This window comes from Bos grunniens, chromosome 16 (genome assembly GCF_055505025.1).
Source record: "Bos grunniens cultivar Pamir isolate PY7600 chromosome 16, Bosgru_T2T1.0, whole genome shotgun sequence".
Taxonomy (NCBI): domain Eukaryota; kingdom Metazoa; phylum Chordata; class Mammalia; order Artiodactyla; family Bovidae; genus Bos; species Bos grunniens.
This window is the reverse complement of record NC_141180.1, coordinates 57,605,997-57,632,565: the sequence shown is the minus strand read 5'-3', so window position 1 is coordinate 57,632,565 and position 26,569 is coordinate 57,605,997. Positions and strand designations below refer to the sequence as shown.

The following is a 26,569-nucleotide window of genomic DNA, read 5'->3' as shown; positions in this document are numbered from 1 at the left end:
CCCTGGGTTGGGAAGATCCCCTGGAGAAGGGAACTGGCTACCCACTCCAGTATTCTTGCCTGGAGAATTCCATGGACAGAGGAACCTGGCGGGCTACAATCCATGGGAGCACAAAGAGTCGGACATGCCTGAGTGACTTCTCCCTTCACTTTCACCAAGTTCTCCCGTGATGCTGAGCTGCTGGTCCTGGGACTAAAGAACCACTCCCCAGGAGCCCAGGGTTTTTACAAAGGAGCTTAAGGAGCATATGCAAGTTTAAGCCTTGTGGATGTTCAATCCTTGTGAATCCACATAATGACTTTGCTCTGAGTGGATTAAGGCTTAAGAGAGAGCCCACTTTTAGGGGCTAGAAACTTCCTGACAAATAAAACTTTAACACATTTTCCTTTTTTGAGTGAATGATCCTCTATAATCATTTTGAATTTAAATTAGGAGCCTGTCTACACAGTTCAGCTGATCAGTCGTCCCCCAAACCAAAGCCAAACGAAAAAATGTAAATTTTACTCTAGAAAAAAAAGATTTACCCCCTAGAGAAGACTTACTTTATAAAATAACAATTCTCTGGAACAAAATACTATATACTTTCACATTATTTTATGGTTTCCCTTTATTCATCCAATGTATACATTGGATGAATGTATACATGCATGGACCGCAGCCTTGTCTAACTCAGTGAAACTAGGCTATGCCGTGTGGGGCCACCCAAGACGGACGGGTCATAGGGGAGAAGTCTCACAGAATGCGGTCCACTGGAGAAGGGAATGGCAAACCACTTCAGTATTCTTGACTTGAGAACCCCATGAACAGCTGGCTTAAAGCTCAACATTCAGAAAAATAAGATTATGGCATCTGATTCCATCACCTCATGGCAAATAGATGGGGAAACAATGGAAACAGTGAGAGACTTTATTTTTGGGGGCTCCAAAATCACTGCAGATGGTGACTGCAGCCATGAAATTAAAAGACGCTTACTCCTTGGAAGGCAAGTTATGACCAACCTAGACAGCATATTAAAAAGCAGAGACATTACTTTGCCGACAAAGGTCTGTCTAGTCAAGGCTATGGTTTTTCCAGTGGTCATGTATGGATGTGAGAGTTGGACTATAAAGAAAGTCCAGCACCGAAGAATTAATGCTTTTGAAGTGTGGTGTTGGAGAAGACTCTTGGGAGTCCCTTGGACTGCAAGAAGATCCAACCAGTCCATTCTAAAGGAGATCAGTCCTGGGTGTTCATTGGAGGGTCTGATGTTGAAGCTGAAACTCCAATACTTTGGCCACCTGATGTGAAGAGCTAACTCATTTGAAAAGACCCTGATGCTGGGAAACATTGAGGGCAGGAGGAGAAGGGGACGACAGAGGATGAGATGGTTGGATGGCATCACCGACTCAATGGATATGAGTTTGGGTGGACTCTGGGAGTTGGTGTTGGACAGGGAGGCCTGGCATGCTGCAGCTCATGGGGTTGCAAAGAGTCAGACATGATTGAGAGACTGAAATGAACTGAACTGATACATGCGTTAAGAAACAGTGTTAAGTGCAATGATATTTTAAAAGATGAATAAGAAAGAGATCCTGTCCTGAAGAAGCTTCATGTTTTGCAGAGTAATTAAGGCATGCATACAAATAATAAAAATCAGTGCAGAAAATCAGAAAATCAAAAGTGGGAGACTACCCTCAGCAGGAAGAGAGAAGAAAAGCTACTGGAGAAGGCAAAAATTAATGAGTAATCATCAAAACAGAAGAACGTTCTATAAAATAACTGACCTATAATTACAAAAATGTAAATACCATGGATGACAATGAAAGGCTGAGGAACTACTCCTGATTAAAAGAAACTAAAAAGACATGACAATAAAAACGCACTAGGACTCCATCCTATCCTGGGCAAGGGAGGGCTGGGACAGACCAGAGGAAGGCAAAGGAGAGGCCCACAGGCGTGGAGGACTATTTTTTACCTTTCAGTCCAGTTAGTAGCAAGGGATAAGTTTCTTTTTGGTACCTTGGGCAAGTACAAATGGGTTTAGAGAAGGTATTACTGAAATCACACACTTGCTATTTCCAAGTAAGTAAAAAAGACTGCAATTAAAGGGAAATTTACACAACTTTAAAGTCTTTATTAAAGGTAGGAGAGTATGTAAAGGAAAAAGTATATCACAAAAGGAAAGCAGCATCAATGTAACTACTATCCTTCAGCAGAGATTTATCTGAGGGGCCATTTAAGACAAATAAAGAGATAAAGATGAGCAACTTTGGGAACCCAACATGCATTAATACTGAATAATCCCAGTATGGCTAAGACTGCATATTTGAAAGCTTGAACCTGCAACTTCACTACCTCTTCCCATCCACTGCCTGTAATATGAGTTTATAAATTCTTGACTCCTAACTGCTAGTTCTAAGAAGATTTCCTGTTTCATCATTAAGAAAAACTTAAATCTCAGAAGTCTGAAAAATAGAATAAAGAACACAGATCACCTATTAATGACTGTGCAATAAAAGTTAAATCAAAAACATTAAACCAGAATTTAGACTAGACTTGAATATACAAAGTAAGAATGAACACACCACTGTTAAACTGTGGTGTGAAATTACTCTCTGATTAGCTGCACCAATGACAGCTATTAACAGTTGATGTCCATGCACCATGATTCTGATAGTCTTACTATTGAAATAACTTATTTTATGAATCCTTGATATAAACGTTTTAGTAACAACCATAGGGGGTTTGTTAACCATAAACAAGGTCTTCAAGATCATTTTTATTCAAACAACAAAATTCCAATTGGGAGAGTGGGAGTAAAATATGCAACGGAAGACTTTACCTTGAGTTCCCAGTGATTGAATTTCCAACCTGGTGAGTAATTATCTCGCAAATCAACTCGAACTCGAATATTGACACTGAGTAACCGCCTTTGATAATCACTGCATTTTGCAAGTAGAGCATCTCTGTCTTCTTCAGAAAGTGCATTTGTGATGCCACAGGGAATAACCACCACCTAGAATCCAGCATGATATTACAAATTTGTACAAAGCAGCATCATACAAAAGTAATGAATTCACAATCACCACCTAGCACTCACAAATCAAAACCTCCTAGTGGCCATAAATCTTCACAGCAGTCAACTTCTGTGGTCTACACAGAATATCTAGCAATGAGCTGCATATTGTCTGTCCATGATGAATGCATTTTTGTTTCTCATTTAACCTATTATAAATCATTTCAAAAAATAATTTCTAGAAGTTTTATAAAGTAGGTAGAAAATTTTAAAGGGTAGAAAACAGTAACATGAATAATACACATAGTTACACAACACTGAAATCTAGACTGTATTCTGTGTTGTTTCCATATCAGCAAAACCTACCTGAATGACATCCAGAAAAGCACAGTTTTCAATTTTCTTCACTAAATATGGCTTGAATTTTATAAAAAAAATGGTGACCAGGAATACTTTGCTTACCTGAACACAGGCGACACGGGGCGGTAACACTAAGCCCACGTTGTCCCCATGAACCATGGTCATCACACCAATAGTTCGAGTTGTCAGGCCCCACGAGTTCTGATAGGCAAACTGCTTCTCTCCTGCTGTCTTTGGATCTTCAAAAACGATTTCAAACATTTTAGAGAAATTCTGTCCTAAATGATGTGATGTTGCTCCCTAAAATAGAGAAACATATCTTTTAACAACCCATTTTGCCTTTGAAATAACTACTGTTAAGACCACACACCTTAGCATGGCACTAGATCTGCTTTATCTTCCCTTTTTATGTTAAATGAGTTTTTAAAGCATAACTGATACAAAAAAGACTAAGACTAGTTAAAAAAAAAATTCTATCAGAATTAATACAGAAGACAACTATTATACCTCTTCTGCTGTAAGGCAGACCCTTTCATAGGCGTAACTTTAATTACAAAGGTTTAAAAAAATATATCCATGCTCTGGTAATTCAGGATACAAGCTTGACTTAACTGACATCGGAGATTCGGGGGGAATGGGACAGATTGGCCTGAAATTATAACACGACCTAGAAGCATGTGATATTTATATTTTTTTAAGAGTCTACTTCTCTGATGGCAGAAGAAGCTTCTCAGATGGGCCATGGCCGTGCTTTCAGTCCCCTAGGAGTCCCCTGGGCAGACTGGTACCTGGATAGCTCTTCCACTGGCAGATATAAAGGCTTCCACTGTAGTGGTGTAATCTCCTCCTGCAAATTTCTCCTTTTCAGTCTTTCTGCCCTTTACAACAGGAATTGCCAGGAGTTCTTCATATACCCGAGCATATAAGTCAAGTATCTGCAAAACCTGTAACATGTTAAATGTAAAAGTGTTCAAATTTATGCTATATTTATTGGTTATAGATCTATAAAAACTGTACTATTTAAAACTAACTGTGGTGGGGAAAGCACTTCAAACAACAAAAATCTTTTTTCTTGGAAAGGTTAAAGCAGCCAGTGTAAATTCATTAAGAGAGACAAAGCAGAACTCAAAGAAATGGAACATTTTTCTAAATTAATTTTTATTGGAGTATAATTGCTTTACAATGTTGCATTAGCTTCTATTGTACAGCAAAGAGAATCAGCTGTACTATTTCCTCTTTTTCCTTCCCATTTAGATCACCACAGAGCACTGAATAAGGTCCCCTGAGGTATACAGTAGGTTCTCATTAGTTATCTGTTTTAGAATAATTTTTAATATACATAAATTTAGAATATAAGAGAAAAATGAATGCTTATAAAAGATACACAGTAACCTGGGTGAAGACATCCTGAAGAATAATTAATTTCACCCATGATATTATAATAATTTCTTCTATACACTGAAGTCCAAAACTATTTTCATCTGAAAATTTAAAGCAGTATGTTTATTAATAAAATTTCAATATGCAGTTCCTTAAGTTCATGCTCAGACAGTAAAGAACCTGCGTGCAATGCAGAAGATCCAGGTTCAGTCCCTGGATCAGGAAGATTCCTCTGGAGAAGGGAATGGCAGGCAACCCACTCCCATATTCTTGCCACGAGAAAAACATGGACAGAGGAGCCTGGTGAGCCACAGTCCATGGGGTTGCATAGAGTCAGACATGACTGAGCAACTAACATTAACATATTTGAATTAACCTGCTTTTAACGTTAAGAGGTGATATGTAAATTTTAAGGAACAAACAATTTATACCAGAAAGCTGTCTTATAATGTCATTTCGAGTCAGACCAAATTTCAACTTATTTACTGAATGATTACTACGATGTAGATAGCACTGCATTACTCACAGCTTGGGGAGGGGGTGGAATGCATAGTCTGGACAAAGAATCAGAACAGAATTAACATGGAACACAACTTTTATACCTCTTCTGCTGCCTCTTCAAACGTAGCAAAGGCACTGTGCCCTTCCTGCCAGAGGAATTCACGGGTACGTAAGAAAGGCTGAGGGTGCTTGAACTCCCAGCGCTGGAAGAGACAAGAACACGGTCTGCTCGTTAGAGCTTTTCAATTTTTAGTGACAACTTTATGTGGTAAGCAATCAGAAATCCTAACTGTGATCCAAAATATCAATATTTCAAAAATGCTTTCATATTCCCAATCCTTTGAATCTAAAAGTAAGAAAAAACATGTGTTGTGTGTGTTTTTTTTAATGGCTAAGAAGAAGAATGAAGAACTGTAAGATGGGAGTGACCTACCACCACGTTGCACCACTGGTTGAGCTTCACGGGCAGGTCCCTGTGGGACTGCACCCACTTCGCATATGCAGGATACATTACTGAAAAGACACAGGGAAGCATGGGCAGTCAGTCGTTCCCCTTGCAGGCTGTACCATAAACCAGCAACATAATAGGAACTAAAGAGCTGTGTCTGTGCAGGTGAGTGAGCGGTACTGTAGTTCAGAAAATGGATTAGTCAAGGAAAAACTTGACCGTATTTTATGTTCTTCACAATGAGATTTACATTTGACAACTTCTCAGTGTTTTGTTTCTAGACATTAAGTGAACATCTTACAGTATATACTATGTTCTATATTAAGTTGTTTGCATTCATTACACTGTTCAATCCTCACATTCAACCCATGAAATAAATATCATCTCAATACTGAAAATGTGGAAGTTGAGCTTAGAGAAGTTAAATAACCTGCTAAATGCAGCAGCTACCAAACTTTACATTAAATCTATCTGCTGTGTCTACCCAGAGTCTGAAAGCTCTTGCCATGAACTGCTAATTTAAGTGAAGACACTTGTCTTATCATAGCCTATTCAGGATTATCTACAATTAATAAAACAAAAAGAAAACTTTGCCAATCTGCCTTGTGAAAAAAAAAAGCTGGTGTCATAATTTTAATAATGCATCATTATTAAGAGTATCACTGAAAGTATCAAATAAAGAGCAAACAATCTCTACCTCTAAAGATAGATAACCACTTTGGAAGACACTAACAAGCCCAAAGGCTCGAACTTTCCAAGCGGTATTCCCATTTATTATGTGTAGTTTTAGGAAAATCATTTATCCCATCAGAGAACTTGTTTTTCTTTAACCTGCAAAGTGGAGAGAACAGTAGCTGTCTCTACTTTCCTAACTACACCATTGTGAGAATAATACAAGGTGTAAATGAAATCACTTATTACCCTATAAAAACTCTATATAAATGTAACCTGAAAATGACTAATTTCAAGTCAATAGGGCATAAAACACTAGTGTTTGCAATTTTATAATCAATTCCAAGAATAAAACTCCATGGGAAGTTCTGAAAAATTATAGCATGAAATGAAAAATGATACAAGTGTTTTTTAAAAAAAAAAAAAATTTTATCTGGATGACAAAGAGCTCCACAAAGCATACTGTCAGAGAACAAAATTCTATGCCACTCAGATCTGCACTCATCTTTATCAACATTCATTAAACTTTGTATCATCAACAGGAATTACAAATACCACAAAATAAAAGGTGAAACTCAACTCTGGAAGCTGTCTCTAATGTTCAATGAGCTTTTCTCCTGCGTTCCAACGCCCACCCTCACCTGTTTCACTGGTAGGACGAATGGCAATTGGTTCTGCCAACTCTGTTTTGCCAGATCTTGTCACCCAAGCAACCTAGCAACATAAAATCATTTTTCATACATTTTTAAAACAGCACTTTAGAGAAAGAACACAGATGTAGGCAAATTTTATTTCAAGTTTTGCTATATCAATTAAGCAAGTTAAAATAACCACTACTGTTCACCATGAGAAAAAGTATTTACTGTCTTTATAATTTTTATATTTTATAATATAAAATCATAATGTTATAATTTATAAATTATAATTTATACTGTATTTATAATTTTTACTAAAAGGTAAAAGCCAGTTAATTAATGTAAAAAGAATCATGATTTACACTGATGAAAGAAATATAATTTTTTTAAATGGCTTTACATTTCTCTAAGTTGACTGCTGTAACCTGTCTTTTAAATTACTATTCAAGTGTGAATTGAAAATATACTTCTGACTTTATAAGAGAAAACTGCAAAAATAGATAAAGCAGGCTAATTTACCTCAGGAGCAAAGTCAGCAATATGAGTCTTCTCTTTCTCTAATGCACCTTGAGACACAAACATGGGGAAATAGCAGTTTTCAACACCGAGTTTCTTGATCTCAGCATCAAAAAAGTCCTTGATGGATTCCCAAATGGAATATGCCCAGGGACGAAGGATATAGCAGCCACTTACATCATAGTATTCAATCATTTCTGACTTTGTGATGACCTTTTTAAAAGAAAAATACATTCTATGAAGCCTAAATTGAACCAAAATTACAATGTAAGTGCCGAGAGTATGACAGTCAAGCTTTAAGTCTGGAGGCTTTCCTTGCTGGTAAATCCTCTTAATGTGCATGTAAGATGGATCTTTCTAGATCCTTCTAAGAAACAAGAGTGCTCTAAGGTCATAAGACTTGCATTCTAACTTGCTTCCGCTGTTTTACTGTTTTGTTACTTTGGACTAAGACTTTCACCTCACCAAAAAACAAAACAAAAATAAAATAATGACTATCTCATAGATCTACTTCTCGGTTCAATACTTTCTGTGGGCACGCTTTGAAAACTGACACGCTACATGACTATACTATGGATTACTAAAGGCATTATATGTTATTACTCTGTATCTGGATTTTAGAATCTAATTGTAAGTAGCCTTTGAGAAATTTAAAAGAAGAAATCAACTGAGCCCATACTCACTTGAGAATACCAATCTGCAAGACTGTCTTCTTTTCTGGCCTCAAGACCCAACCTGTAGATATAAAAAATAAAATATAAATCTCTTCATCCAGCAACTGCTTTGAGGCTCAATAGAAATAAACCCCGAAACTTCAAAATGGCTTGTTTTTCTTCAGTATGAGTTATTTCTCTGTTTGTATCTCTTCTGTATTCATCCCTATATTTTTATCCTAGAAAGTAGTTAAGTCATTTCTTAAAGGGTAGTGTGATACTGTCCACAAAAATTAGGAAAGCTAAGCCTAACCAAAAGCTATGATTTTAATGCAGACGTTCCTTTTACAAAGTTCTTTATAAGTTACCTTGTAAGTTCTTTATAAATTACTACTAATTTGTAGTAAAGACAGAATTTATTCTCACTAAAAAATAAAAAGAAGTTTCTGCCAATCTCAATCCAGATAAATTAGAGTAACATCAGTGTCTCACTGTAAGCACCTGTAAATAGTAAAAAACAATGGGTATATGTATATACATATGTCAATACATAAATGTGTATATGTGTGTGTGCATATATATCCTTACATGTTCTAAAGTTTTTAACTTCAGTCAATAAAAGTCACAGAAATAGATGCTTCCAAAATAAATTAGGTCTACAATAAAAAACTATTCTAGGCAATAATCTTTTTATTGAAACACTGACAATTATTCAGCAAACTGCAGTCTTAAAAATTCACACAGAAAGTCTACCCAATAGTTACGTCTTATAAAAGGTCCATCTTTTTAGTTTATTGGCTTACTGGCTTAAAAGCTGAATGTATTTACATTTGAATTGTCCATTTCTCACTTTGACACATCTCAGCAAAATGTCTACGTGAAGTCTGGCCCTTTCACAAGCAGTCAGAAGGTAAAAGGTAAAATGTTCTGTTCTCACCTCTACTATTCTATAATTCTAATCACCCAGTCGATGCGCAAGAAAAGTCACAGTTGTATTCTCTGGTTTAAGGAGACCTTCTGTGTATGCCATGAGAGATGAGAGGCAAGATTTGAAATTCAGCTAAAAAAATCTTAACACCAAAGTATCTCTAAGTAGTAGCTGCTAACATCAGCTTAGCTTAAGTTTAGCTTCGAGAAAACCTCACATAGAGTTCACACTAATTTTGGGATGGGGATAATGGAGAAATCTTATTGTTCACATGGATTGGAAATATCGTAACACTGTCTATTCCACAGCGGGTGTCATCTTTAAACCACGTTTGTTTCATATTTAACCAACCATTTTAAAAACCTATTTCAAATGAAGTTCTCATTTAGTCCTCACAAAAGATTTTCATTTGAAAAATCTGCTAAAGTACAAAACAATATGTATAGTTAGGTTACCAATTGTGTTAAAGGGAGGAAAAAGAGAAAAAAATAACATTTTTGCTGTTCAGTCACTAAGTTGCGGATAGCCAACTCTGCAATTCCGTAGATCACAGTATACCGACTGGGCTTCCCTGTCCTCCACTGTCTCCCGGAGCTTGCTCAAACTCATATTCATTGAGTCAGTGACATTACCCAACCATCTCATCTGTCGCCCTTCTCCTTTTGCCTTCAATCTTTCCCAGCATCAGGGTCTTTTCCCAAAATACATACATATATATGTATTTGTTTTTACTTGTGTAAGCAAATGAAAATCTCTTGATGGATAGAGAAGAACAGTAACAGTGGTGACCAGTTCATTACGGTGGTAGGAGGAACTGGGAAAATGGGAAACAAGCATAGGAGTGAGACTTCGCTGAACTTTTTATATTCTAAGATTCTTGAACCAAGCAAATGAATGTGTTACCATTTAGGTAACATATTCTTAGGCCCTTGAGACAGTGGAGGACAGAAAATGAACAGAAGCTATCTGCTGACATTATACATTTAGCATTCTCCAATTTAATGTGATAGTCAAACTAACCAAAAAGAAGTTTTTTTTCAATAATTAAAAGTTGAATTCATCTAAAACTTTGTTTCACTTCAACTGAAGTTTCCGTTTTATTACCTGGTCTGCTTCTTAGGCCCTTGTCCTTCCCCTGCTCCATTTGGTGACAGCCCACTTCCTTGGGTTTTAAAGGAATCTTTCTTTTGGCTGTCATTTTGCTTCTGAGGCTTATTCTGCTTTTCAGATTTATTTTCTTTTTCTTTCTTTTTCTTATCTTTCTCCTCAGCCCCAGTGGCAGAGACAGGCTTATACTCTACTCCCGTCAGAGACTTGTACTGTGCTTTCAGCTGAAGGAGTTCTTGTACGGCTGTATCTACTTGATCCTTTAACAGAAGAGGAAAAAGAGAAGACAGCATTTAATTCCAATCACTACCTAAGCACCGATGTCCAGTGTTTTACAAGCAGATCTGAAAACACAAAGGCAGAGGGGTACGGGCTAGCGGTCAGTATATGTTAAATATACTAACTATTGAAATGAATAAGAGAACATGGTAAGTAGAGACAGAACTGGAAAAGTTACTAAAAAATTGTACTATAATTGCTCTGTTTAAAGAACAGTCACTAACCACATGCAGCTACTTAAATTTAAATTAAATAAAACTTAAAATTCAATTCCTCAGTCACAACAGCCCCATTTCAACTGCTCAACGGTTCCAGAGGCTAGTGACTACGGTACTGGACAGAACAGTTAGAAGACATTTCTATCATTTCAGAAAGTTCTACTGGAAAGCACTAGATATAACATGTATTCTGCAATTTAATATGAGTCTTTACAGGACAGAAGTTGAACATTTCACAATTATAAAAATGACAGTAATCAAGCTTCTATATTACTGGTTAAACTTCAAAACCTGTAATGATTGTTTTCCACTCATGTGAATTTGTACCAAAAAACCCTCCTCCTATGGTATAATACGACAAGCGCAAACTACCCCAAAAGTTCAAAGTAAAAGCTGCCATTTGAGACTGACAGAGCTTTAGGGGCATGAGTCACACAAAGAGTACGCATCAAGGGTCTCCACTATGCCAGGCACTGATAGACACAGGCCTCTATTCTTACAGCCAAGAGAGACAATAATTAAAATATAGTGTGTTTAAGTTGTGGATGTGACGGGTGATGAAAGTAAAGTCCAATACTCCATTGGAACCTGGAATATTAGGTCCATAAATCAAGGCAAATCGGAAGTGGTCAAACAGGAGATGGGAAGAGTGAACACTGACATTTTAGGAATCAGTGAACTAAAATGGACTGGAATGGGTGAATTTAACTCAGATGACAATTATATCTACTACTGTGGGCAAGAATCCTTTAGAAGAAATGGAGTAGCCATCATGATCAACAAAAGAGTCCAAAATGCAGTACTTGGATGCAATCTCAAAAACGACAGAAGGATCTCTGTTCATTTCCAAGGCAAATCAATCAATATCAAAGAAATCCAAGTCTATGAGACGACTAGTAAAGAAGCTGAGGTTGAACAGTTCTACAAAGACCTACAAGACCTTCTAAAACTAACACCCCAAAAAGATGTCCTCTTCATTATAGGGGACTGGAATGCAGAAGTAGGAAGTCAAGAGCTACCCGGAATAACAGGCAAATTTGTCCTTGGAACAAAATGAAGCAGGTCAAGGGCTAACAGACTTTTGCCAAGAGAATGCGCTGGTCATAGCAAACACCCTCTTCCAACAACACAAGAGAAGACTCTATACATGGACATCACCAGATGGTTAATACCGAAATCAGACTGATTATATTCTTTGCAGCCAAAGATGAAGAGACTCTATACAGTCAGCAAAAGGAAGACCAGGAACTGACTGTGGCTCAGATCATGAACTCCTTATAGCCAAATTCAGACTTAAACTGAAGAAAGTAGGGAAAACCACTACATCATTCAGGTATGACCTAAATCAAATCCCTTATGATTATACAGTGGAAGTGACAAATAGATTCAAGGGATTAGATCTGAGAGAGTGCCTGAAGACTATGGACGGAGTTTCACAACACTGTACAGGAGGCAGTGATCAAGACCATCCCCAAGAAAAAGAAATGCCAAAAGGCAAAATGGTTGTCTGAGGAGGCCTTACAAATAGCTGAGAAAAGAAGAGAAGCTAAAGACAAAGGAGAAAAGGAAAGACATAAGCATCTGAATGCAGAGTTCCAAAGAAAAGCAAGGAGAGATAAGAAATGCTTCCTCAGCGATCAATGCAAAGAAAAAGAGGAAAACAACAGAATGGGAATGACTAGAGATCTCTCCAAGAAAATCAGAGATACCAAGGGGACATTTCATCCAAAGATGAGCACAATAAAGGACAAAACTGGTATGGACCTAACAGAAGCAGAAGATATTAAGTAGAGGTGGCAAGAATACACAGAAGAACTATACAAAAAAGATCTTCATAACCCAGATAACTACGATGCTGTGATCACTTACCTAGAGCCAGACATCCTGGAATGCAAAGTCAAGTGGACCTTAGGAAGCATCATTTTGAACAAAGCTAGTGGAGGTGATGGAATTCCAGTTGAGCTATTTCAAATCCTGAAAGATGATGCTGTGGAAGTGCTGCATTCAATATGCCAGCAAATTTGGAAAACTCAGCAGTGGCCACGGGACTGGAAGAGGTCAGTTTTCATTCCAATCCCAAAGAAAAATAATGCCAAAGAATGCTCAAACTACTGCACAACTGCACTCATCTCACACGCTAGCAAAGTAATGCTCAAAATTCTCCAAGCCAGGCTTCAACAGTATGTGAACCATGAACTTCCAGATGTTCAAGATGGATTTCGAAAAGGCAGAGGAATCAGAGATCAAATTGCCAACATCCGTTGGATCATCAAGAAAGCAAGAGAGTTCCAGAAAAACATCTACTTTTACTTTATTGACTATGACAAAGCCTTTGACTGTGTGGATCAAAACAAACTATGGAAAATTCTTCAAGAGATGGGAATACCAAACCACCTCACCTGCCTCCTGAGAAATCTGTATACAGGTCAGGAAGCAACAGTTAGAACTGGACATGGAACAACAGATTGGTACCAAATTGGGAAAGGAGTACATCAAGGCTGGATATTGTCACCCTGTTTTTTGAACTTATATGCACAGTACATCATGAGAAACGCTGGAGTGGAAGAAGCATAAGCTGCAATCAAGACTGCCGGGAGAAATATCAATAACCTCAGATATGCAGATGACACCACCCTTATCGCAGAAAGTGAAGAACTAAAGAGCCTCTTGATGAAAGTGAAAGAGGAGAGTGGGAAAGTGGGCTTAAAGCTCAACATTCAGAAAACTAAGATCATGGCATCCGGTCCCATCACTTCGTAGGAAACAGATGGGGAAACAGTGGAAACAGTGAGAGACTTTATCTTTTCGGGCTCTAAAATCATTGCAAATGGTGACTGTAGCCGTGAAATTAAAAGACGCTTGCTCCTTGGAAGAAAAGCTATGACCAACCTAGACGGCATTTTAAAAAGAAGAGACATTACTTTGTCAACAAAGGTCCGTTTAGTCAAGGCTATGGTTTTTCCTGTGGTCACGTATGGATGTGAGAGTTGGACTATAAAGAAAACTGAGCACTGAAGAATTGATCCTTTTGAACTGTGGTGTTGGAGAAGACTCTTGAGAGTCCCTTGGACTGCAAGGAGATCCAACCAGTCCATCCTAAAGGAGATCAGTCCTGGGTATTCATTGGAAGGACTGATGTTGAAGCTGAAACTCCAATACTTTGGCAACCTGATGCGAAGAGCTGACTCATTTGAAAAGACCCTGATGCTGGGAAAGATTGAAGGCAAAGAGGAGAAGGGGACAACAGAGGATGAGATGGTTGGATGGCACCACCGACTCAATGGACATGAATTTGGGTAAACTCCAGGAGTTGGTGATGGACAGGGAGGCCTGGCGTGCTGCAGTCCATGGGGTCTTAAAGAGTCAGACACAACTGAGCGACTGAACTGAACCTAGACAGCATATTAAAAAGCAGAGACAGTACTTTACCAACAAAGGTCCATCTAGTCAAAGCTACGGTTTTTCCAGTAGTATGTATGGATGTGAGAGTTGGATTATAAAGCAAGCTGAGTGCCAAAGAATGCTTTTGAACTATGGTGTTGGAGAAGACTCTTGCTAGTCCCTTGGACTAAAATTCCATTCCTTTGGCCACCTGATGCAAAGAACCAACTCACTGGAAAAGACCCTGATGCTGGCAAAGATTGAAGGTGGGAAAAGAAGGGGACAACAGAGGATGAGATGGTTGGATGGCTTCACCGATGCAATGGACAGAGTTTGAGTAGGCTCTGAGAGTTAGTGATGGACAGGGACGCCTGCCATGCTGCAGTCAGTGGGGTCGCAAAGAGTCGGACACAACTGAGTGACTGAACCAAACTGAAGTGTTTTGTCAGAGAACAGCAGAGTTCCATGAGCATGTCCAGTCAACCCTAGTTGGTGGGAAAAGGATCAACAAACGATTCCCTAAAAGGCAAGATAAAAGAGTTGAGAACTGACATTAAGAGTAGAGGTTAACCAGGTTTTTTGGGCAGAAAGCGTTCCAAAGAAAGTAGCCTGTAGTGTACAAAACAAAAACACACAAACGTAATAATACCACACCAACCTTAGAAGCTTTTTCAGCTTTAAGTTTTCGAACTACTTCTCCTTGAGAAGCTACTTTGTCAAAAAGTAGTTTGGCTTCTGGTGTTTCTGGACCACTAGGCTCAGAGCTTCTGGGTGGGCTTGAATCTGAACTTTGAGATGATGGGGGCTGACCAGGAACATACTCCTTCCCAGTTTTTTCTTTATACTGAGCTTTTAGGGACAGTAAGCATTCTACAGCTTCATTTACTTTAGCCTATGAGAAAACGGGCAAAAAAGACAAATATTTAATGCTTTCTGAAATTTCTGAAAATTTCAATTAATGTTAAAAATCATTAATTACTGCCAAAATATCCCTGTAAATAATCATCATGAAGAAATGCAAGCACAAAGGAGTCAAATAATCAGCCTAAAGTAACACATCAAAGCTAAAGAAAAGTTAAAAATATAAGTATCATAAACCTATATACAAATCATAAAAATAAGCATAAATGTACATACACATATCCTACTGTAACGTTTAACTTCATATATGTAAACAAACAAAGTAGAGAACATCCAAGCAAACTGTCAGCTTCCAAGTCCTGGGACTGTAAATAGTGGAGTCAGAATTTACAAAATCAGAATTTGCCTGTACAAATTCTTATTTTCTTCAGCCCATTAAACAGACACAAAATATACCACTAGAAAAAACCCACACTATGAGCTCACCTAAAGAATAACTACATCACTCTTAAAAATTTACAATGAAATGAGAGTGTATGTTGGTTTTAGATATTCACTTCATATACATATCAACCTCTGATACTTCAACTTAATTATGATGATGAAGAATGAAACACTCAACCAAAATGAAGATTCTTGTGACTTCAGCAGAGGACATCAATGCAAGCCAAGCTGGACACTGCACCTGAATAGAGACACCATCTAACCACAGACTATACTACATACTTATACTGTATACTCTACCACTGGAAAGCCGAAGAATCAAAACAGAAAAAGTGCCTCCCAATTAGCTTATGCAAGTTTTACTGCTAAATTCTAACAATGCTCCAAATAGCTAAGAAGAACCCAAGAGAAACAGAAAGAATGCTAAGATGGGGTCAAAGAGACACAGGAAGAACCCATATATCTTCAAAGAATTTGCATCAGCAAAATATCAAATGACATTTCCTTGTCCAGCTATTTATGATACAATTTTCCTGCCTGTTAGAGTGCCGCAGCAGGTATCACAGAAGAGGGTAAAAGGAGAAACTGCAAAGAGCTGGTTGTCTGATTTGTATTTCTGACCTGTCTCTTGTTTATACCGTCTTTAGAACTGAAAGTGTTTTCAAAGCAAAATCTATCTGTCTAAGAAAAAAGACAGAGAGTTAATCAGACATATCAGAATTGAGAAAAAAAGAATCTTTCATCAACTAAATGAAAGAACATAGAGAAAAAGTTAAGGGACTTCCCTGCAACTATTTCTACAAAAAGACGCCTATCTGAAAGAAGTTCCATTTTACACTATAAGCAGGTGTTGATGACAGTTTGAAGTCAGATGGCACACATTTCACAAAGGAAAAAACCCTTGTGTGGCAAAGGAGAAAATTAGTATGGGCAAACCACTTCATTACTGAATGAAATATTCTAAAAGACCAAATTATATATACCTCTCCAATTAGGAAATGGAATATTCTAGATATCTAAATAATCTACTCAGATTATTTTTCAAAACTGGGAGAAATCATACTACTTGCTATGCAGTCTTTTCTGATGATTTAGAAGGTAACCGAAGATTCTTGACAGAAAGAGAGTTAGAAGCATAAAACAAGTCACCATCATTTTATGGCCTATTTACTCTGTACCAGATAACGATGCTAAGCGCTTTTAATGGACCATCTTAGTTAATTTTCTAAACAATCCTCATCCATTTAAAAAAAAAGTAAAAGTTTGGAAAGATTAGGGACCATACCCAAAGTTACACAGTAAGTGGTAGAGTGAGAATTTTAATCTAGGGTTTACTCTAGACACAGGGATCCCCAAACTCCAGAATCTAACGCCTGATAATTTGAGGTGGAACTGATGTAATAATAATAAAGTGCACAATAAACGTAATGTGCTGGAATCATCTTGAAACCATTCCCCCACCCCCCAGTCCATGGAAAAACTGTCTTCCATGAACAGTTCCTGGTGCTAAAAAGGTTGGGGACTGCTGTTCTAGAGTCTTGATCTTAAGCACTATAGTATGCCATCACATTACAGAAAATATGAGACAGTGATCTAAATTTAAAAGGTAATTTTAATCCTGCTAAAAAGCAAGAGAGTTCCTGAAAAACATCTATTTCTGCTTTATTGACTAGGCCAAAGCCTTTGACTGTGTGGATCACAATAAACTGTGGAAAATTCTTCAAGAGATGGGAATACCAAACCACCTGACCTGCCTCTTGAGAAACCTATATGCAGGTCAGGAAGCAACAGTTAGAACTGGACATGGAACAACAGACTGGTTCCAAATAGGAAAAGGAGTACATCAAAGCTGTATACTGTCACCCTACTTATTTAACTTATATGCAGAGTACATCATGAGAAACACTGGGCTGGAAAAAACACAAGCTGGAATCAAGATTGCCGGGAGAAATATCAATAACCTCAGATATGCAGATGACACCACCCTTATCGCAGAAAAGTGAAGAGGAACTAAAGAGCATCTTGATGAAAGTGAAAGAGGAGAGTGGAAAAGTTGGCTTAAAGCTCAACATTCAGAAAACTAAGATCATGGCATCTGGTCCCATCACTTCATGGTAAATAGATGGGGAAACAGTGGAAACAGTGAGAGACTATATTTTGGGGGGCTGCAAAATCACTGCAGATGGTGACTGCAGCCATGAAATTAAAAGACACTTACTCCTTGGAAGGAAAGTTATGACCAACCTAGACAGCATATTAAAAAGCAGAGACATTACTTTGCCAACAAAGGTCCATCTAATCAAGGCTTTGTTTTTCCAGTGGTCATGTATGGATGTGAGAGTTGGACTATAAAGAAAGCTGGGCACCGAAGAATTGATGCTTTTGAACTGTGGTGTTGGAGAAGACTCTTGAGAGTCCCTTGGACTGCAAGGAGATCCAACCAGTCCATCCTAAAGGAGATCAGCCCTGGGTATTCATTGGAAGGACTGATGCTGAAGCTGAAACTCTAGTACTTTGGCCACCTGATGCCAAGAGTTGACTCATGAAAAGACCCTGATGCTGGGAAAGATTGAGAGCAGGAGGAGAAGGGGACGACAGAGGATGAGATGGTTGGATGGCATCATCGACTCAATGGACATGAGTTTGGGTGGACTCCAGGAGTTGGTGATGGACAGAGAGGCCTGGCGTGTGCTGCAGTTCATAGGGTCACAAAGAGTCGGACACGACTGAGCAAATGAATTGAACTGAACTGAATCCTGCTAATGCATCACAAAAACCGCTTTTTTAAAAGAGATCTGTGATTGTTACTTGAAGATGTCTCACAGAATGAGAAAAAAATAATTTCTTTTAATATTTTAATTTTCTGCATTAAAAGACATTTACAAAGCAGAATTGGATGATACTACTCAGTACATGACTATACAACAGCATAATGTAATAAGCACTTGTTAACAGATCTTAAGTCTTTAATGGACAAAGACTGTTCTAAACTTACTTAATGTGCCAACAGACAAAAAAAGTTTACAATAAATAGTTGCTGAGGCAAATAAATAAGAAAGAAAACAGCCTACCGAAAAACCTTCAGTAAAGGTTTAAGATGGGAATTTGAGGAAGTAAAAACAACCCTGAGAGTAGGGTATTAAAATATAACTGAAAATGGACAAAGTGGATGAGAACACAGCTGGTTGGAACACATGAGAAGTACACAAACTATTTTTGCAGCAACCACTTGATGGAAACATTTCCCCATGGGAAAAGTGGGGAACTTTAATAAAAAGTTAACCAATTTTAAAACAGTAAGAACAGCAACAACAAAAATTAGCAAGAATAGAACCTTTCAAAATGGCCTTAGCACCTCAATGATCAGTGGGAAAAAAGGTTTTAAAAATACTTTTTAAATACAAGGTACTGTGAATCAAAATGCTACAACTCCAGAAGTAAAAAGTGACCATCACCCACACCACATGCTGCTGCTGCTGCTAAGTCGCTTCAGTCATGTCCGACTCTCTGCGACCCCAGAGACGGCAGCCCACCAAGGCTCCACCGTCCCTGGGATTCTCCAGGCAAGAACACTGGAGTGGGTTGCCATTTACTTTTCCAATGCATGAAAGTGAAAAGTGAAAGTGACGTCGCTCAGTCGTGTCCGACTCTTAGCGACCCCATGGACTGCAGCCTACCAGGTTCCTCCGTCCATGGGATTTTCCAGGCCAGAGTACTGGAGTGGGGTGCCACTGCCTTCTCCGATCACCCGCATCACATAGGCGAGGTTTAACAAGACCAGACAATTATGAATTATTTTTAAGAATTTTTTTATGTGGACCATTTTTTAGGTCTTTACTGAATCTGTTACAATTTGCTTGTTCTTTATGCTCTGTTTTTTGACCCTGAGCATGTGAAATCTTAGCTTTCTGACCAGGGATCAAACCCACACAGCCTGCACTAGCAGGTGAAGCCTTCTAACCACGGGACTGCCACAGAAGTCCTGTGAATTATTATTTATATTTAATGCAGTAGTCATCTGATTTTGCTGCCATTTATTACTCCAATTTTACAAATCCTCAACTATAAATGTTCTGAAAACTCTTCTAAGGGATAGGTCAGAGAACTTTTGCAATAAAGGGCATGGGCCAGACAATAAATATTTTAGGCTTTGCAAGTCTGCTGCAACTATTCAACTCTGGAATTACAGCACAAAAACAGCCATAGACAAAATATGTAAACTAGTTAAGTGTGGTTGTGTTCCAATGACATTTCGCTCACAAAACACAGGTGTAGGTCAGCTTGGCAAGCCCTGTCCTCCAGTGTCACAAGTATTCCATAAAAACTTTGATTTACCAGTTCCTGACTCCCATTTCAAAAACTATTGGGTTGGCCAGAAGATTTGTTCAAATTGTTCCATGAGGTATTATTTCATGTTCAAAACGTTTCACTCAGATTTCAGACCAGAGAAATCTGTTCAAAATCAAAACTTTATTTTTTGGACCTGCGGCTTTAAAACTTTTAAAAGTTAATACGTAAAATCTGAAAAGTTAAGGTCACTATGAAAGTAACTCAGCAGTCAGAGCTATGAAATCTTGGGTGTATTCTGAATTTCACCTCACACGCTATCTGCCCGATCCACCACTTTAACACAGAAGCCTACTGGGCAGGAGGAAGAGCAAAGAGGAGCAGAAGGTGGACTGGAAGGGGAGCTGAGGGTGAACGTGAAGGTTTTTATCCTTTGCCCGCATTATGCTAATATTCTGCCTTCATGCCTAAAGGTTCTTACACAGAATCACCAATCTGATCGTGAAGCAGAAAAGGGGGTGGGAGAAACAGAGAAAGAAACTCTCGTGGAAACCTGTAACTATAAAACCTCAGCTGCAGCCGACCACTTTCCTTACTTGAGTGGTAACATGACATGGTTAAAAAACTACTTCTGTGGGAAATGGATGCTTAAGAGGCTTAGACAAATCACGAATGTAAAACCAGCATAGGCTTGCTTAATGAATAGTAACAAACTAGTGAAACCATGACCCCCACCCTCCACTGGTGCTTAGAATGCCTCTAACTGCTGAAACTCCAATACTTTGGCCACCTCATGTGAAGAGTTGACTCACTGGAAAAGACCCTGATGCTGAGAGGGATTGGGGACAGGAGGAGAAGGGGACGACAGAGGATGAGATGGCTGGATGGCATCACCAACCTCGATGGACATGAGTTTGGGTGAACTCTGGGAGTTGGTAATGGACAGGGAGGCCTGGCGTGCTGTGATTCATGGGGTCGCAAAGAGTCGGACACGACTGAGAGACTGAACTGAACTGGAAGTAACTTGGAATCTAGGCTTCGCAAACTTCACAAAGTTACTTTTATGTTCACTGCAGGAAGCAGTTTCTCATTGGCTACTAAAACCAACAAATAAAAAAAAGGAGTATTATTTGAATATTATTGGACAAGGTTGTTGTGAGGATTAAATGCAAAAATAGCATCAGTGCAGAGTGCGCCTTGCCAGATGGAGTCTCTACAATATTTCCATTCCTAGTAATTGAATTGGTTCTCTAGGAAAAAGAGCAATTTACTACCTTCAGCATTTAGAGAAAAAAATATATACAAGTAACATTTTGAAACAGGGTACACTGTAGGCATTCAATATGCAAACTACAGTGAAGTAAGATGCAGTACCACACTTACCATTATCAAAATATATGTAGTCAAAGTACCTCCCCAATTTCCAAAGAAATTAGGTGCTTTTTTGACCCACAGGTTGGCTTTTCATAACAGTGCTGTTCAATGGATATAGTCCATTAACCCAACAAGATGGGAGACATAGTTGGTTCTACTCTAAGTACTCAGTTGGCCAAAAAGTTCATTCGGATGGTACGGACCACCTCGAATGAACTTTTTGGCCAACCCAATATACTTGCTGCTGTTGTTACTACCCCACATACAAGCAACTAACTAAAAATCAGCCCAGGATATCAATGTATTCTACTAAGAATGAAGGAGTTTAAAGATCAAAGTCCTTCCCCTCAAATTACATCTAGAAAGGGGACCATGCTTAGTAAATGAGATATACAAACAGTACAAAATGCTCCTAACCTCACCACAAGACAGGAAATAGAAAGGATTTATATCCCCAACAATACATCTATCAGCCTTCACTCCTTGAAGCAAAGCTGTTTTAGAGCATCACAGCTCTGCAGAGCTTCAACAGGCTAATTAAAAACTTTCTCATACTTCACAGTGAGAGAGACAGGAAAATATCAACAATAACTTGGAGCAAAGCCCCAAGATCTCCCCAAAGCATTTTCTCTCCTCACCAGAAGGCAAAGGTCCACAGACAAGACTCTTAGGGTACAAGGTCTCCAGTCAGAGGCAGAAAAACTCGTTAATGAGGTGAGGAATTTACAACCGCAAATCACTCATTCTCCAACCCAAGCCCAGGACGCTGATGAGACAACAGATCCCCAGGAGCATTTTAGAACAAATCTCCAGTTACGTAAGTCAGGCCCAGTGGTTCATCACATCTCTCCATGTTCATGCCACAACCCAGATTCTACAATTTTTGGTAGCTTATCCAGTTACAGTACTATTAACTTGATATTTTATATCTCGTTACTTTCTGAGTATAGAAACTACATATGCTGATTATTAAACATGATTTTTCTATCACAGATGCCATTCCTTTTGTCTCTTATTTTGAGCAAGCAATCCTGTTCCAAAATCAGTGCTACCACCCACTTGGCTAAATGTTTTGCCTAAAGATATTATTGAAATGAAATGAAATGTATTGCTGTTGTTTAGTCACTCAGTGGTGTCCAATTCTTTTCCAAGTCCTGACTGTAGCCTGCCAGGCTCCTTTGTCCATGGGGTTTCCCAGGCAAGAATACTGGAATGGGTTGCAATTTTCTTCTCCAGGGGATCTTCCTGACCCAGGGATCGAATTCATGTCTCCTGCATCAGCAGGTGGATTCTTGACTACTAAGCCACCAGGGAAGCCCAGTGAAATGCATACTTCAGTCAAAATGTGGTATCACTTGAGGACTCCCCTAAAAAAAATCTGAAATAGTCACCAACAGACAATTCTTTATTCCCTGCATGCACCCTGAACTTTTGCTTGTGCTATCTTCTATATCCAGTCCCAGGACAGCAGCATCAATATCACCTGGACAACTTTTTACAAATGCATAACCTCTGCACACTCTGGACTTACTGGAGCTGACACTCAAGAGGTGGAGCCCAGCAACCTGTGTTTGAGCAAGCTCTCCAATAATTCTGATGCACAATAAAGCTTGAGAACCACAGACCTAGATTTAAGAGTACCTCCTCTGAAAGTCATTCATCTTAAAGGGCTTCTTCTACTTCAGGACTGGTTTCAATATTCTGTTTCTTCCTTCCCTGCCACTTACAGCCACAGACACTTCTGAGAGCAATTTACATATACCACCCAGGATTACAGTCTGTGTAAGATTCTTCTTCAGCCCCGCTCCCCCTCTAGACGGTCAGCTGTGTCTCATCAATATTTCCAGAGCCTGGCACAAGCATGCATCAGTCAACGTTGACTGTTACATCAAAGTACTGAATCAGACAGTCTATAGACAATACATCTTATGAGAAAATGGGACTGGCCAGATTGCTGGACCTCATAAGGTTACCGACAATGTGTCTAAACTCCTTCCAGGATACTGACCTTAGGGGCTTTCTCGGCTTTCAGTTTACGAACCACTTCTCCTTGTGCAGCAACTTCATCATACAGAGATTTACTTTCCACAATATTTGATGATGATTTAGAAGAAATATTCTGTCCTACTGCAGCGGGAGGATTTCCAGGCTTATATTCCTGGCCAGTTTTCTCCTTATATTCAGCCTTCAAAGCCAAAAGCTGTTTTACAGCTGCATCTATATCTTCCTTTGTGGCTTTCTTGGCTTTTAATTCACGAACCACGTCCCCTTGGGCAGCGACTCTGTTGTAAAGGACCAAGGAATCCTCAGACGTGGCACAAGTACTCAAAGAAGGAGCCGATCTTGTCTTGAGAGGTGTAGATGCCTACAGATGCAGAAAACCAAAAATAAAATTATTAATTTGTATTAAATATCTTTACACAAAATTTTATCAAACTATTTTATAATATTTTAAGCTAAACACAAAATTTTAAAATGCTAATCTCTTTAAACTGTTTAGGGAATTCCCTGGTGGTCTAATGGTTAGGACTCTGTGCTTCCACTACAGGGGACCTGAATTCAATCTCTGATCACAGTACTTAGATCCTGCAAGCAACATGATGCGGTCAAAAAACTTTTTTTCTTAAAGTTCAAATGAACAATCTCATTCCTTAAAAAAACAAACAAAAAAAATTATCCTAATAAAAAATAACAGGAATAAACAAAGGTAGAGGTACACAGATATTCACGAAGTGTTTTTTATCATAGTAAAAACCTGAACCTAAATCTTTACCATTAGGAGACTAAAGAAATGAGAAAGTGAAAGTGAAAGTCACTCAGTCACGTCTGACTCTTTTCGACCCCGTGGACTACACAGTCCATGAATTCTCCAGGCCAGAATACTGGAGTGGGTAGCCACTCCCTTCTCCAGGGGATCTTCCCAACCCAGGGATCAAACCCAAGTCTCTCGCATTGTAGGCGGATTCTTTACCAGCTGAGCCACAAGGGAAGCCTGAGAATACTGGAGTGGGTAGCCCATCCCTTCTCCAGCAGATCTTCCCAACCCAGGAATCAAACCAGGGTCTCCTGCATTGCAGGCGGATTCTTTACCAACTGAAGTATCAGGGAAGCCCAAGAAATTATAACTCACCTACCAAATCTGAGAATAAACCACTGCTAGTACCAACATTGGAGAAGGCAATGGCACCCCACTCCAGTACTCTTGCCTGGAAAATCCCATGGACGGAAAGGCCTGGTGGGCTGCAGTCCATGGGGTCACTAAGAGTCAGACACAACTGAGCGACGTCACTTTCACTTTTCACTTTCATGCATTGGAGAAGGAAATGGCAACCCACTCCAGTGTTCTTGCCTGGAGAATCCCAGGGATGGGGGAGCCTGGTGGGCTGCCATCTATGGGGTCACACAGAGTCGGACACGACTGAAGCGACTTAGCAGTAGCAGCAGCAGTACCAACATACTAGCAGTGCAACCCTGAATTAGTTATTAACACTTAAGGCTTTTACTTTTTTAAAAGGTTAACATTTATAATTTGCATATTTTCTATATTTATATTATATATATATTAACGACTTTATTTAAAAGCAAAGAAAAAGAAATAAAGTCTAAATCCTAGGATCACTGATTAGACACATATCCATAGAAGTCAATTACTTGCCTCATTCTTTGTTGTTTCCACTTTGGTCTTTTCCTTTGACCCAGATGTTGGCATTTCCTTCGTATGTCCATCAGGAATGTATATCAGAATGCATGGGGCCTCTATGCAGCTATATGGACTAAAAAGAAAATGAAGGAACAAAAAAGTTTATCTGAACAGCAAGTGAATTCCTGGATTAATTCAATGGCACTGTTAATGCTTTTCAAAGTATAAGTCCCTTCTCTTATTCACATCCGAGTTTCTTCAGAGTAGTTTAAAAACAAACATATAAATAAAAATTGACAGTGCTAATCATAAACTTTCAATTTATGAACTTTCATGGATATAAACCTGCTAAATAAGTCCAGGACATAGGTATATCTACTCTGGCCACCAGAAATGGCATTAGTGGATATTCATGTCTCACTCTTGATTTAAAGGAAATGCATACACATACCACAACTAATCTGCTTGTAAGCAGAAGAATTTCTATAAAACATTTATTTTATTAGAATTTCTCAATTCTAAAGGGTACAGTAGTTAGCAGAATCCACCACCCCTAAGACTATCCACATGCAAAAAAAAAAAAATTTCAAATTTTATAGTAAAGGCCACAGAGTAAAAATAAGAGAATTTGGTAACAATAGAATCCTATATATCTCTTCAGTATATTTTAATTGGCCTTGCTGCTGCTGCTAAGTCGCTTCAGTCATGTCCGACTCTGTGTGACCCCATAGACAGCAGCCCGCCAGGCTCCTCTGTCCCTGGGATTCTCCAGGCAAGAACACTGGAGTGGGTTGCCATTTCCTTCTCCAATGCATGAAAGTGAAAAGTGAATGTGAAGTCGCTCAGTTGTGTCTGACTCTTAGTGACGCCATGGACTGTAGCCTACTAGGCTCCTCTGTCCATGGGATTCTCCAGGCAAGAATACTGGAGTGGGCTGCCATTAATATGGCCTTACCAAGATATAATTCACATACCAAAAAAATCCACTGTTTGAAAATATACAATTCAATGGCTACATATGTGCAACCATCACTACTATCTAATTTTAAAACATTTACATCACCCTAAAAAGAAACTTTGTACTCTTTATCACTTTCCAGTCTCCCATTCCTCTGGGCCCTGTTGCACTATTTATATTTTACAATATACCTAATCAAAATACACAATAAAGAAAAGGTAGTTAAGTTATAATTTAATCCAAAGATAACACTGAAATTTTTTCTTGTTACTTGGACCACATGAAGATGTATTATAAGATGGTTTAGTTTTAGAAGTAAAAGTTGTTAATATTATGCTATTTCAATGTTAACACTTGTTATAATAAAGTCTAAAAAAATACAGAGTAACGAAACAGGAACAGGGAATAATGTCAGGTACATTATTTTAGTGGCACTTCATCTTCTGAAATATTATTTACTCTAAGAACTTAAAGCATTTTCATTTAAATGTCTGGTTACATTATTTACCTAACGGGTTCATAAGGTTGATCACATATGAAGAAGCCTCTTCTCTGGAGTTGTATAATGTCTCCTTTTTTCAAATCCTTAAGGCAGGGATCCCCCAGCATTAGTTCTTCATGCTGTAAAGATGATATTAGGCCAAAATACACTGTCTTAAAATTATCAGAGCACTGGGCTTTTTCCTGGTGGTACAGTGGATAAGAACCTGCCTGCCAATGCAGCAGACACAAGAGCAATTCTTGGTCCAGAAGATTACACATGCCCTGGAGCAACTAAGCCCATGTACCACAGCTACTGAGTCTAGCGCCTGGGAGCCGCAACTACTTAGGCCACGTCCCACAACTACTGAAGCCTGCGTGCCCCAGGGCCATGCTCCACAAGAGAAGCCACCGCAACGAGAAGCCCACGTACCGCGACTACAGAGCAGCCC

The 26,569-nt window shown here is 38.8% G+C and overlaps 1 protein-coding gene across 7 annotated transcripts in view; it reads right to left on the bottom strand.

The window, feature by feature from the left end:
- The window catches only part of EPRS1 (glutamyl-prolyl-tRNA synthetase 1), a 64,680-nt gene that overhangs the window by 7,554 nt on the left and 30,557 nt on the right, over nt 1–26,569 (bottom strand). For 4 of the 7 annotated variants that reach the window (XM_086342747.1, XM_086342748.1, XM_086342743.1 and 1 more), the window contains 13 exons: nt 26,146–26,258; nt 24,695–24,812; nt 23,048–23,404; nt 14,732–14,965; nt 10,193–10,455; nt 8,191–8,242; nt 7,511–7,720; nt 6,998–7,070; nt 5,670–5,749; nt 5,338–5,439; nt 4,144–4,299; nt 3,458–3,655; nt 2,822–2,995 (listed from right to left, as the gene is read on the bottom strand). In XM_086342747.1, coding sequence (XP_086198873.1) covers nt 2,822–2,995; nt 3,458–3,655; nt 4,144–4,299; nt 5,338–5,439; nt 5,670–5,749; nt 6,998–7,070; nt 7,511–7,720; nt 8,191–8,242; nt 10,193–10,455; nt 14,732–14,965; nt 23,048–23,404; nt 24,695–24,812; nt 26,146–26,258 — 2,130 coding nt within the window. The remainder of the gene's footprint in view (nt 1–2,821; nt 2,996–3,457; nt 3,656–4,143; nt 4,300–5,337; nt 5,440–5,669; nt 5,750–6,997; nt 7,071–7,510; nt 7,721–8,190; nt 8,243–10,192; nt 10,456–14,731; nt 14,966–23,047; nt 23,405–24,694; nt 24,813–26,145; nt 26,259–26,569) is intronic. The other 3 variants (XM_086342750.1, XM_086342745.1, XM_086342746.1) reach the window with 1 other exon arrangement.